The sequence below is a fragment of the Pteropus vampyrus genome, unplaced genomic scaffold (genome assembly GCF_000151845.1).
Source record: "Pteropus vampyrus isolate Shadow unplaced genomic scaffold, Pvam_2.0 Scaffold25, whole genome shotgun sequence".
Classification (NCBI taxonomy): domain Eukaryota; kingdom Metazoa; phylum Chordata; class Mammalia; order Chiroptera; family Pteropodidae; genus Pteropus; species Pteropus vampyrus.
In genome coordinates this window covers 149461-163627 of record NW_011888806.1, presented here as the reverse complement: position 1 = coordinate 163627, position 14167 = coordinate 149461, and the positions used below count along the sequence as shown (strand labels likewise).

General features: G+C 36.5%; 1 protein-coding gene across 1 annotated transcript in view; it reads right to left on the bottom strand.

Moving 5' to 3' along the window:
- EIF4E (eukaryotic translation initiation factor 4E) overlaps window positions 1-12577 on the bottom strand; it is a 34422-nt gene extending 21845 nt beyond the window's left edge. Inside the window, exon 1 of the mRNA XM_011356247.2 lies at window positions 11734-12577. Within this exon, the coding sequence (XP_011354549.1) occupies window positions 11734-11751 (18 nt within the window). The 5' untranslated portion in view covers window positions 11752-12577. The remainder of the gene's footprint in view (window positions 1-11733) is intronic.
- Window positions 12578-14167: the final 1590 nt, after the last annotated feature.

Genomic DNA, 14167 nt, shown 5'->3' with positions numbered 1-14167 from the left:
ATTTTAAAACTTGAATGCACATATCCTTAACTCTACTACAAAGACTTGTAGGCATCTTGTTACATTTAAAATAAACTTTTTTTGTTAATAAACTAATTATTAAGGTAGCATTAATATCTGTCAACCAAATTACCCATCTTTTGTAGCTTAGGACAAAATTACAAATTCAGAAAGAAAAGTGTGGCAATAGAGACATAAATAAACGTTGTGATCTAGAATGATAACATGACTAACAAAATAAATTTTTATGTCAATGCTACTTGAAACAAAGGCTCCCAGATGACTCATATTTAAAAATAACTATGGAAAGGTTCACCTAAGTCGAACGTTATATACAAAAGTAAAAAATATCTCAAACTATATCAAGAACACTAAAATGACGTTAGGACAAGCACTTATACTGCACAAAATAATATTGGTTCCAGTAACATGGTAATTTCTATTTCAATTATTCTTGAAAGCTTTATAATAACAATTTGAAAGGCAAACATTTGACTTTAACTGCTGCTTCTAAGTTTATATCTTTCAACTTTGAAAAGCATAAGTAAAATGTAATGATTGATTAAATGTTGTTTTAAAAGATCAATTTTTACATATCAGTTAAGCAGTTGAATGCTTTCTAAATTCTTAGTTTTAAAAAATTCTATGTTAAAAGTTAAAGGTTAAAATTTCAATGTAAACTAGTTTTAATAAGAAAAATAAAATAAAATCTATTCTTATACTCCAAGTATTTAAATCACCTTTCAAAAGAAATCAAGCTATAGTTTCTTAAAAAGTTAGAAAACCATGTATATTGTCACTGTTTCTTAAAAAGTTAGAAAACCATGTATATTGTCACTGTTTCTTAAAAAGTTAGAAAACCATGTATATTGTCACTGTTTCCAACCCCAAGTTTATAGAGGTTATATCCTTCCACTTACTGAACTTAAGTTAATGAACTATCAAACTTCCAAATATAAAAAGATCTATATTCTTTAAGTCAATAATTATACTTCTAAGAGATTTCTTCAAAGAAACAGGACACCATTTTATATACTTTATGCTAGTAAATAAAAGTAGAGACAATATCTATATCTATATCAAAAGAAACAACCAAAAGGTAACAGATAAATTAGTGTTCCATGATATAGGCACTAAATGTGATGTTTGGAAAATTATTTTAAAATGCTAATGTAAATGTAGGAAAAGGTACATTACGGAACTGTATAAATAATGAGCACTTTACTTTTTTGGAGGAAGAATCACTTCATTTTTAATTTAAGAAGTCCTAAATAAACTGTGGTCTAGCCAATGGAATATTATCCCTCACTAAAAAGAAATGAGCTATCAGACTGTGAAAAGACATGGAGGAACCTTAAATGTATATTACCAAGTGAAAGAAACCAATCTGAAAAGGCTACATATTATATGATTCTAACTACATGACATCCTGGAAAAGGCAAAACTATGGCAACAGTAAAAAGATGAGTGGTTGCCAGAGGTTAGGAGGGAAGGAGAAATGAATAGGCAGAGAACAGAAGATTTTTTAGGTCATGAAACTACTCTGTATATATTATAATGGTAAGTCCGTACCATTATACACTTGTCCAAACCCACAGAATGTACAAGAGTGAACCCTAACATAAACTATGTATGTGAGGTGATAATGTGTCAATGTAGGTTCATCTAATGTAACAAATGTACTCTGGTGTGGGGTACTAATAGTAGAGAAGGTGTTCATATGGGGGGGAGGCAGGGAAGGGGAGTGGAGAGGTGGCAGAAGGTATACCGAAACCCTATGCACCTTCCTCTCAATTATGTAGTGAAACTAAACTGCTCAAAAAAAAATAGTCCATTTAAAAGGGTGAGGGTGGGGGGGAGGCATAGAGTGAGGTATAATGAGAAAAAAAGAGGCCACAAACAGGTAAATCAAAATATTAAAGAACACCTAGTTGTTAGAATTACTGATTTTTATTTTCCTCACCAATTTCTTATAACAACATTATACTTAAACTCATATACTTTAGTCTACTTATGGACAGCTCCGTCTGTTGCAGTGATCTGTCAGTCCCCATCTGCACCAATAACACATTTTAAAAGTTACCTTTGTTTGGTAATGTTTTTTTTCTTGTTGTAGAGCAAGTTCTCTGTTCCCCCTTTTCTCATTCTTCTCAGAAATGTACTGCCAATTCTCATTTGTTTATTCTTTCAGTTAAACTTCACAATCATTTTATAATGTAAGGGCTTGCAAACTTTCTCTACAAAGGGCCAGAGAGTATTTTAGGCTGGTAATCTTTCTATCACTTATTTTTTGTTTTATTCTACAAGTCTTTGAAACATAAAAACCATTCTTACCTAGCAGGCTACACAAAGTAGCATGGCCAGTTTGTGGAGCCCAGCATAAAGTGTAGTTCCCTACTGTATCTGCAAAGATTTTGACATTTTGATTCAGTTTGTACCGAATTTAGGTATTTAGGAAAAATTAACATCTTTCCAATAGTAAATCTTTTTCAAAAGCAAATAATGATTCTTCATTTATTAAAGACCCCCCTACTGTATTACACAGCAGGAGATGTATGGCTTTTATTGATGAATCCTGCAAATTATTCATTAAATTTGTAATTCCTGGGCACTTGCGTACATGAATGCTGCAAACTGCTTGCTAGGTTTATTATTCCTGGTACTTTTTTCCCAGTTATAAAAAAGCTGTAACACTGTATTCCATAATCAGAATGTAATAGTAAGTTACTTCTAAAATGTCAAGGTGTTATTTCTTTATTTCTTTTCTATTCAGTAATTCAGTAACTATAAGGTCTAGGGAGAGCTGGGTTAAACACTTGTTAGTGCTTGGCACATGACAGGCACTCAAATGTTTGAGTAATTCCAATTTAGTTTCCTTTCAAAATTCCACTGAAACTACTGGTAAAGAGATTCCTTTTTAAAGCCCACAATCATGGGGGCGGGTGGAGAGGGGGGCGGCTGGAACACAGATGGAGGACAAGCTGTAACTGATCAATGCATACAGATCCTTAAAGTCTCAGAAGCTGGAGGCATCTTTAGAATTGGGACTGAAGGAAGGAAGGGGGTAAATTAAAGAGAATTTTGTGAGAGCTGTTTGAGAAATAACTAGAGCCCTCATTCCCTTCTCCAAGTCACTAGGATTGCTGCCATATGGGTTCAAAAAGAAAAAGAAAATAAGCAACTTGGAAGAAACAGGGAGCAAAAATAAAATGCCTTTTAAAATATGTACCTATATATATCCTCAAAACTTAAGGTTTTGTATACACACAACAATTACTGGAAGCTATAAAAAAATAAAATAAACATTCAGGAAGGGGAGCGTGCGCAAGAGAGAGAGAAGAAACCTGGAAATTAAAATTATCAAGCAGAAAAAATTAGGAAATAAATGAAATTTCCCAGAAAATCAAGCAAAAAGAGATGGAAAAATTAAAGCAAGATTTAATTTTTTTTAAGTCATAGAACCAGTCAGGGGGCCCCACCGTCTGAACGACTGTTTCTAAAAGAAAAAAGAGGAGAGGAAAATAACAAGTATGTCAGAAGCGAGGGACGTCAGTCTTTGCCATATTTTAAAAATCCAACGAGTAGGTAGCACAATGGGCAAAATTATTCACACTTAAGCATGTTATTGTAAAATGGGGACAAGGGAAGATACTTCTGACTTATCAACAGCTACAACTAAAGAACAATGTGAAACAACGTGGAACATGACTTCAAAATTCTGAAGAATTCTACACCTAGTCAACTACAGATATAGTTTAAAATGCAAGGTCTCAAAAATCTTCAACTCTCATGTTACTTTTCTCAAAAAATTACTTGGAGATGTGATCTCTCAAAGTGAACAAGAAATAAAAGAAAAGGGACACAGAAAATGGAGAGGTGCACGAAGAAGTCAGATGAGAGAGAACCAGGAGCATAGTAAAAGGAGATTCAAGAAAGACAGGTGTGCACCAGATATAGAGAGGAACAGTCCAGATTAGAGCAATGTGATTCCAGCTACATTCATTTGATAAGGTTGTTATGACCAAGATGCTTATAATTCTACCTCTAAAGCAAAAACAAAAACAAAAACATTGCCATGATATGTCTGGCCCAAACGTTTACCTATACTTAACTCAGCTTAACCATGTGTTAACCAAGCTCCTTTTCTCGTGTCCTGCTCCCTGAACAGCTAAGAATTTCACACGGGAAGAGTTCAGCTTCAACCTACTCTTCAAACAAGATATACAGAGAGGGCTGACTCCCACAGACAACTCTCCAAACTGAAGGTTCTTTGCTTGGACCATGCCATGGCCCCATCAGATAACTGTAAAGTCCTGTTTCCCAGAATATGTTTATGATCTTACCCACTGGTTTTCCCAAGATGGGGTATAGTAGAAATTCCAGGAAGCTGAACCCAAACTATAACCCAGAAACTGTTCAGCTTATCTTCTCTTGGGAACCTTCACCTAACAGCGGCAATAGTATCCTTTCTTACGAGTCATCTGAGTCTTTAGTTTTTTGAAACTAAAACACATAACTAAAAGATACATACAGAGGAGATTAAACTCTAAAAACAATTATACTGTTAAAAAGTCAAGGGAATGGCTAATGCAAGTCAGGATGGGGGCAAAGAAATATGAATGTAATCATGAAATATAAAGTCAAGCTACTGGTAATTTCTTAGGTGACAAGTACCATAGGTCTTCAGTTTATTACTGTAAAACTTATCCACATATGTATTTTTATTTTTTCTACAAAGAAACATTTCACAATTTGAAAGGGGAGGAGCCCTAAAACAAAAAAGTAGTCTGATAGCCAACTACAGTTGCGGAAGTGTTTTATTTGACCAGTAGAGGTAAATTTTCAATTTGGTGCCAAAACATTTTCCTTACAGATATACTATCCTATGTATGGAATGATATCGGTAAAAAGTTATTCACCAGAGCACTAAAATAGCAAATGACTGGAAATAACCAAAATGTCAATTAACACAGAAATGATTAAGATCAAACCATGTCAACCATCAGAAAAAAAGTGAAAGCTTTGTGAAAGCTTTGACATGCAATGCTCTAAAAGACATATTAAGTGAAAAATAAAATGTCAGAATAGTGTATATAGTTGGCTACCACTTACTTTTTAAGAAATATACACGTACTTGCTTGTGCATATACAAATCTCTATGGAAAGATACAAAATGATAATGTTAATTGCCTCTACAGGTGATCCACCTGGATAGGATCAGCTTGAGAGGACTTCACTGTATACTCTTACATGAAATTTGAATTCTGAACAATGTAAAGTACTACTTATTCACACACATTTTTTTAAAATAGCAAAAAAAAAAAAAAAAAAGCCACAGAACAATTTTAATTCCATATAAGACCAAATAACTATCTTTCAAAGTTTAAAACATAGTTGTTTTCCTAGGATAAAATTAAACAATAATTTATTCAACCAAACTGGTCATATTCAGTTGTAACTTACAAAATTAGGCCAAATACAATATACACATCTGTTTGTATATACCAGAATGTGTCTCAATTTTAGAGCTATATCGTTCATTTGGTAGCCACCAGCCACATACGGAATTAAATTTCAAGTAATTAAAATTACATTTGAATTAAAGTTTAAAATCCATTTCCTTGGTTGGACTACTCACATTTTCAAGTGCTCAGTAGGCGTGTGTGGCTAGTGGCTGCCATGTTGGACAGCACACATATATGTCATTTCCATCAACACAAAGTTCTCTGGGACAGACCTTTTCTAGAAGAATCCTCAAAAAACTAATTAACGGAGAATGCTTTGGAGAGAGGAGAGGGTGGCTGAAGATAGAAGATAGGTTTTCCACACTAATAACAAAGGATTTAGCCTGTGCCAGGCAGCATCATTAATGTTTTGTGTTAACTGAATCCTTACTGTACACTTAAATATAACTGAATTCCTTTGTAATCTTAAGTATTTTATTTAATACATTTTAAAACATTATTCTGAGAACAGGGTCAAAGGTGTCACCAAATTGCTAAATTTAGGCCATGAGCATGTATTACAATTACAAATTCAAAAAATTACAAAAAAATTTAAAAAAAGCTAAATACCATTAACTATAAACCAAAGTTCAAAAGATTTTTACAATCCTAAGCATTATTAAAAAAATAAAGTGTACAAATTCATAAAAAAGTATCACTTCTACTTCCACTATGCCACTGCCCATAAATCATCTCATATATTCTTTCAGAAATATGATTTCTTATTTTATTTGTGTATAATGATGACCTATGTGTCAATTTTATCCTTAAGGTAGGAGTTTTACTGAATAAGAGTTGGACTTTTTAGCTTCAGGTGAATTTTCTTTTTGAACAGAATTGTTATAAAGCTTACCGTTTAAACCTAAATTTGTATTCTAGCTCTCTCACTTAGGAACTATACGGCCTCGATAGAGAAATTTTAAAAATCCCTCGAAATATGAATTTCTCACCTATAAAAAGTATTTATTCCACAATATTAAGAGAATCGGAAAAAACTACAAGAAAAAGATATGTTTTAGCCTTCCAATTAAAATATCAAATTTTCTTGCCTTAGCTAATACTTAAATATTATAACTACTTTACAGTAATAAGTTTAAAATATACAACTAAAAACATGCAAATGTACATTTTAGCTTTAAAGATTACTGTAAAGCCATGAGTTTCAGAGAAATCTCATTGTCTTATATATACCTTCCCAAAACAATTTAGCTTTTAGGACTAAGAACATACTACAACTAAAATTTTTTCAAAACTGTTTTACTCTTTGCCAAACCTCTCACCAAAATTACTAAAACAACAAAGGTAGTTGAGAATAAACTCCATATTCTCAAATTTTTAAAAATGTACTTACTGCATTGTTTTCAACAGCAAAATATTTTAACTGGTAAATCATTTGTTTGACAGGATCCAGAAATCAAATGAAAAGGGGAAGAAGGGGACTATTCACTTTCTTTAGAAATCTACCCACAAAGTTCTAGACCAGTTACTAAAATACACCAGTGTTATTACTTGTTCAGTCCGCAGATGCAGACACAAAGGTGCTATTTTCTTATGATTCTGTACTTCAGTTATCAAACACTGTAGTACAACAAAGCCTAAAAAATGTTCATACATTTTCTCTTATACCTGTAGCAAAATATCTAGTGAAGTTCCTCAAATTAATTTTCCCAAGTTGCACAAGGAAACCATATTACAACAGGCCTACTGGAAAGACTGTCATAGTTAAGAACATATACTCTGGAAATGGTTGCTTTAGTTCATACTCCACCCCACCACTTAGCTGTGTGTTCTTGAACAAGCTTGTAACACAAAGTTACTTAATCTTTCTGTGCCTTGGTTTCTTCATTTGTGAAATAATAATACCACCTACCTCATAGAGTGAGAATTAATATATGTAAAGCACTTAGTGTGGTGCATAACATAACAGTAAGTTCTATATTTTAGCTATTATTAGAAAATAAAAATCTGGTTACATTAAAAATAACTAACGGATTGTGTTTAAAAGGTCATTTTTATTAAGTCAGTTGCTTAGAACTCTAAATTCATATCCCTGGAAATCTAATGTTGGTTAGATTTGTCATAATTCCACAGAAACTTATTGAACACGGTGTGACTAAACTACAGCTTCCTATTGTTTCTGTGGAAAAATATCAGAAGTTCCAATGGGGGGGGGGACCTTTATTTTTCTGACATTCTCAGGTTCTAGAAGTGACTAGAAATGACTACTCAGTACCTAAGAGACAAAAGTGATCCTTTCTTTTTTTCCAAACACAAATAGGAACTTTTGAAGAAATGCTAGTGATTTTTATGGTAGAGACAGAGTGGGAAGAGTATCTCAGGGTTGTGGATCACAAGCTTTGCATTTCTTACTACTGGCCAAGGATTGATAATCAAAAGACAGCTATGTGAATTTCCTAGCAGAGAGGAAAAGGTGCATATATGTATCCTGTATACACCTGCATGCAACACATTCACAGAATATGAACTTTATCTAGTCTTTTATAACTGACAAAATATCACCTCAGAATACTGCATAAAAATAGCAAAATCACTGTAAGATATCTTCTTATTCTCATTTTTCAGCTAGACTTAAGATTTTCAGTCTTCCTTCAAGGTCACACACACATTATACTTAAACCATGCTCATTTCCACTTCTAAAATGTCTCTATGACAAAGATGAAGCAAGTTATAGGTACTAGAAGAACCAGAAAATTTCCAGTAGTAGCAGGGAAGGAAAAGTAGAAATAACCATTGCTAGAACAACTATTTCACAGATTCCTTATTATGTCCAGGACTGTTGGTACTTCTACATTCTTTACTATATATAAAGTTTATTAAAAATTTTTTGCCTAAAATGTTCTGTCCAAATTGGATTAAGATTACAAAATTTTTTTATCCTCTGCAACTTCAGTGTGTAAACTGTGTCTATTTACGAACTGCATTTCTCTAAGTCAAACAATTATGCATACTATTAATTAATTCAAAGTGTAAGATGAAGTGAAATTTAGACTATAAATATCTGAACTGAATTTAGTTGGTTTATGGATGAATTTGGACAGACTGGGTTCTTTCATTAGAGCAAGAACACATATTAATCTGTAAAGTCTGTTTGTCAATCAAGTCTTTGGTTAGCGAAAAACCCTGAATTACATAACATATTTGTCAATAAGTATTTAAGCCTTACTTTTAATAAACTCTGCAATAAAAAGCATGTTCCTAAAGAATTAAAAAAGAAACAAATCAGCTGACTGTCCAAGTTGATTCTACTTATGAAATTAATGTAGTTTAAAAAATTCAAGAGACACATATAAAATTAAGTAAAATTACACATATTCGGCTTAACTAAAAAAAAAAAAAAACTTACCTTGAAAAGAACTACAAGTTAAAAAAAAAAAAAGTCCAATAATGAAGAATGCAAAATGAAGATAAAGCTAGCTACAAAGAAACATGACCCATTGGAGACAAGATGTCCTGGGGAAACCGCCTTGCCATCTTCAACAATATCAAGTCTAATTTTGACCTAGCCACAATCAAATGCCAACTAAATAACGAGAAAGCATTATTTATCTCAATATTCAAAATTCTGCCTTATTACCTGTAAAGAGAGAAAATGGCTCCTTTAATTTTCCCCATCAAGCTTCTCAACAAATATTTGAAAGCCATATCTGAATGAGAAAAATCACCCAGTATCAAACTGAAATGATTGATATTTTATATAATTTACATAGATAAAAAGTCCCCAAATGCCTATGAAAAGTGGAACAAGCAGGAAAAACCCAGGGTTCTTTTAAGTGCTTACGATTATATTCAGCAGAGAAGCAATAAGGAAACTCACAAGCTAGCTGAAATAGCAATGAACAAATATGCTTTTTGTAGGCTTCCGCAGCGATACCTCAATTCCAAGCAATACTAACCAGCTGCTTAAAAAAAAAAGAAAAAAAAAAAAACTCACTATTTAAAGTTGTCAAAAAATTCTAAATAACCTCTGGACAAGGATGCATTAAAAGTAATAAGTACTTGCATTTTCACTAAAAATAAACATTTCAATACTATTTTACATCCTCAAACTACTACTTTCAAACTGGCTTTCCACTTTCACACACTTTAGGTTTTTAGGTTCTCTACTTCGCAATTTAAATGCAGTAACCAAATCTACAGGGACAGCACTAGAATACTATGCTGTATCACTGACCTCATTGCTGTGAATTAAGCGGTTACACCGAACAAGGTATAGAATCACATTTTGTAAATTCTGTATCCTAAAGAACAATTGGTATAGTGTCCTAAACATATCAGGGTCTATAAATATTTACTGACTCGAAATAGTCCTTTAACACTTTGTAGTTCTGTTTTGTGCTGCTGAAACAAAACTGCATAGCTCTGCAAAATCTACAGGACCTAAATACTACTTCACAGAATACATTATTGTTTCGAGGTTTTAGCCTTACCCCTATTACCAGTTGTAATGCTTTATACTGACACTGGTTCAGTGCGCAGGAAAGCAGATCCAGTCAAAAGTGAACATTAGAACCCGTTAAAGGGGTTTTAAGTTAAAAATTTTCAAACATCCTATGTCTTTATTCTTTATGTACATTAATGTTCTAAAGTCAATTAATTGTATCAGCAACTTAAGACACAGTTTTGCAGTCAATCTAATATCCAGAAACATAAATGAAAAGGGGCACCAATAAAAGAACCCGTAACCAAGCAGAAAAGCTTTCAATTCTGGCAACAAGGTAAGAGCAGTTTATAGCGATGTAAACAGAAATAAGTCTTTCTCTTCTCTACAAGCCTTTCCATGACTAGTTTTCGAAATAATTATAAAAGTCCTTAAAAAGTCAAAGCAAACTGGTAAACCATTATCAAAATCACAAACTACCATATACAAAAATATCTAGGAACCCAGGTCTAGAACTGATTCCAGAGTATCAACGTTTTCTGGTTAGTAAACTCCATTAGGCCTCTAAAACAACGTCACTTTAGATGAACCGGCAACATAGGCTTAGAAGTTTCAATGAGCCGGTGCCAGCAAACACTAACTATAACAAAGATACCCTTTCTCCTTTGGGCGGTAAACTACCAACTTTCTGCTCTGGGATCCACTTTCTGCTTGCTTCCACTAAGTTTAAAATGGTGTCTGAGAGGAAAGCCTGTAGAACAGATAAAGAGAAAATAATCAAATGGAAAGTTAATTTTAAAAGTTCCTAATTCTAACAAACTGTGCCTTAGAAATGTCAGACGATAAAGACTCGGAAGAACAGATGAATTTGAACCCATTCGCATTCTCTGGGACGAGCGCAATGCGCAGAAAGGATGAATGAATGGAAGACAGGCGCGCGTGAAATGCAGCAGGTCCAGCCCGCAACCAGACCGGCAGCAGCGATCAGTAGGCCTCGCTCCTCCCCCTTCCCTCCTCCATGACAGCCCAGTCTCAAGCATGGAGGGGCGAGGGCAATGTGATCCCCCTTCTCACCGCCACCACCACCCTTCATCCTACTTTAAGAGCTTTACCGCGTGACACAGGGTCATCCTCCCCACCCCAAACCTTTCTCGCCTCCCCCGCCGCCAACCCCGGCAACTCTCCGGCGCGCTGGAGTAACATGCGCTCGCCCCTCTCGGCTCCCCTCAGCGAGGTCAAAGCTTCTCTGCGCGTGCCGCCGCACCACTCCCGCCCAACCCACCCTCCGGCAACGCGCGCCCAGAAGCTCCCTGGCCCACCGGTCTAGCGAAGACCCGCGCGCACTCCGCGCCCGAGCGTCTGGGGTGAAGGGAGGGAGGGAGGAAGGGGAGAGGCCGTCCCGGGGCTCCTTCCTCCATCTCATTCCAGGCCTGCACGCCGCCCACCCTCCCTGCGGCTCCCGGAGCCCGCTCGGAGCCAGCGCCGCACCTTCCCATCCCTAAGACAATCCCCACACACCTATCGCAGGGCCCAGATCACTCTCCACCCTTGTGGGCCACCTCGCGGCTCTACAGGAGGAGCCGCACCGCCCCTCCTCCACTCCTCTCCCCCAGCTCTCGGGCCCCCACCAGAACGTGTGCGCTACACGCCGCCACGGCCAGCCTCCGGGGCACCCCCAGTTGCCCACGGGGAAGTCAGGCCCAAGAAGAGGGGGAGGGGGCGGCAAGGGGTAGCGTGCGCGCCGGGAACGCTGTCCCGCGGGGTCCCCCAGTCCGAAGGGAGACTGAGCGCGGGGACCGGTGGGGGTGGGGGCCACAGGCAATACTCACCGGTTCCACAGTCGCCATCTTAGATCGATCTGATCGCACAACCGCTCCTGAAGGGGGGGGGTGAGAGGAAAAAAATGGGATTCCAACCGGATTGGTCGGTTACTGTCCACGTGACGGACGTGTCCGTTTGGCCTTGGCGGCGCCTGCGCAAGAGTGCGGCTGCGTGGGTAACAAGAGGCTTCTGGGAAGTGGAGTCTCTTTTTTTTTTTTTTAAGAGCAAAGAAATTTTAAAAAGGACTGGTCACGTGGTCGATGGGTAAGGTGCGCGGTTCGCGCGGCAGACACTCGCGTGCTGGAAAGTGGTTTAAAGTCCTCTGTTCTACCGTCTGGTTGCTGCTGTCTCACTTATTGCCAAGCATGCCTACTGTGGCATTTGTTGCCCTGTCCTCCCATCTTCCCCGGAGTCTGGGAACTAGAGGTTCAGCACACACAATAAGGCTTCATTTGTTTAGTTGAGGTCCCAGGACAAGTTGCCTGTGTGTTTATTTAATTTTCTTTTGACTTCCCACCATTTTCTCTCAGTTTCAAAAAGAGGCGAAGGCGATGAAGAGTTAAGCAATCAACCCTCCCCCAGTCCCCCAGCTTCGCTAACGCTGGTGGTCACTTGCCATGACAGCGAAACGGGGTGGCGGAACCGCCCACAGTACCCACTTGCCACAGGCTGGGGGAGGGGGAGAGCACCCGACAGCTTTTCCTGTCCCAAATCCTGAGATTAAGACCTCAGGGCTAAATCTTGCGCGGAAGTAAAAGTTATTTGGAAGTTCAGCCCTCTCTGTTCCACTATTCTGCTTTGTCGTGAATGGAAATAGCCTAAGTCCAGGTGCCAGCCAGGGAAGCCACTCTGGCCCCACTGACTAAGCACTGGACTGATCGTCAGAAGTCAGGAGTCGTTAGGCAGGGTCAACTATGACTCGATGTTGACTCACTCTCCTTAGGCTGGTGACAATCATTCAGTGCCTCAGCTTTTTCATTTATGAACCACAGGTGGTAATACACTTACCTCACAAGGGTGTGCTGTGGTAATGATTGTAACCAGCTTTGAAAATGCATCAGACTCTATAAATGCTTCATAATAAGCAACCTCATGCCTTCCTAAGGATCGGCTGCTTCCTCTGATGTTTTTTTAAACGATGTTTTAAAGTTTTTGTTTACTTTGTTACATGATCATGTACACCAATGCAATTTTAAAGTTTCAAGACAATTTTTGTCTTTATAACTGTAGCTACCCTTGGTAGGGGCTTTAATGTTAAGGAAAATATTGTAATATTCACGATAATCACTGGCAATTAGAAATTTATCCCTACTCGGGCATCCTATATTTCCTCTCCCTCTGAGATAACTGTGCTATCATCTCTCAAGATAGTGTTATTCTGCCCAGTCTGGTTATCAATACAACAAATAGGGAAAAATCTAAGAGTGCTACTATAAGCTTTAATGAAAAAGAACCTATATTATTACTATTTTTCATGCTTCTTAGAAATGTAAACACCAGAAAAATCAGTATACGCATGGTTGCCTGTACTACTTATAGTATTACTGATGTCCAGAGCTGTGTCATACCTATTATTGAGTGCATAATGGTTGCTTGAGTTGCCTAACACATAATTGAGGCTGTATAAGAACTCAAAACCAGTGCTTGTTCATATGTTTTAGTTTTACCTGGATGCCAGATGTGATTGATGAAAGCTTTTATACAGTCAGCTTAGCTCTAGTAGGTTTAAAGTAGATGGAATTCTTTAAAAATTTACCAATCAATGTATTTCTACTTACAGGGACTATCTGTAACTAGTAACCAGTAACTATTATTGTTACTTAAACAAGCCAAAGTAATTACAGTTGATGTCAGAGATATTTTCTGTTGGTTAAAAATAGTATCTGCTTATCTTCTCTGAGAAAATACCATAGATGTACTATCTTCATGATGCTGCTAGATAACAGAGCCAAGAATTAAGATTTCAGTCCCTATATGAGACCGAAAGCCAATTATTTTCTTAAAATATTTTTTAAATAATAGCTTCCATTAATGTTTCTCTTGATCTGAAAACTCCCCACTTTTGTCAGTCATCCTAGTTCTTTTACAATATTTATATATGCTTTTATTCTTTATAACTTCATTTCTCTCCGATTTGTATATATTTTGTTGCATGTGTTTTATGGCACATTCATGTGTCTTTGCCTAATATCACCATTAAATTCTGCCATTTCAAAGATTTGGTGATTAGATTTTTATTTTTGTGTGTATGTAGTTGATTGGGTTTTTGCCAATCTGAAATATACAGAGCAGAAATTGTATACTTTTTTCTCAATTTCACATAAAAAATACATTTGTTACTACCATATTTGTGCTTATACCTAAAGTAATAAGCTATATGAAATGGGATATGTATTAAAATACTATTCTACTTGATCGAATTATCTACTTTAAGACATAACT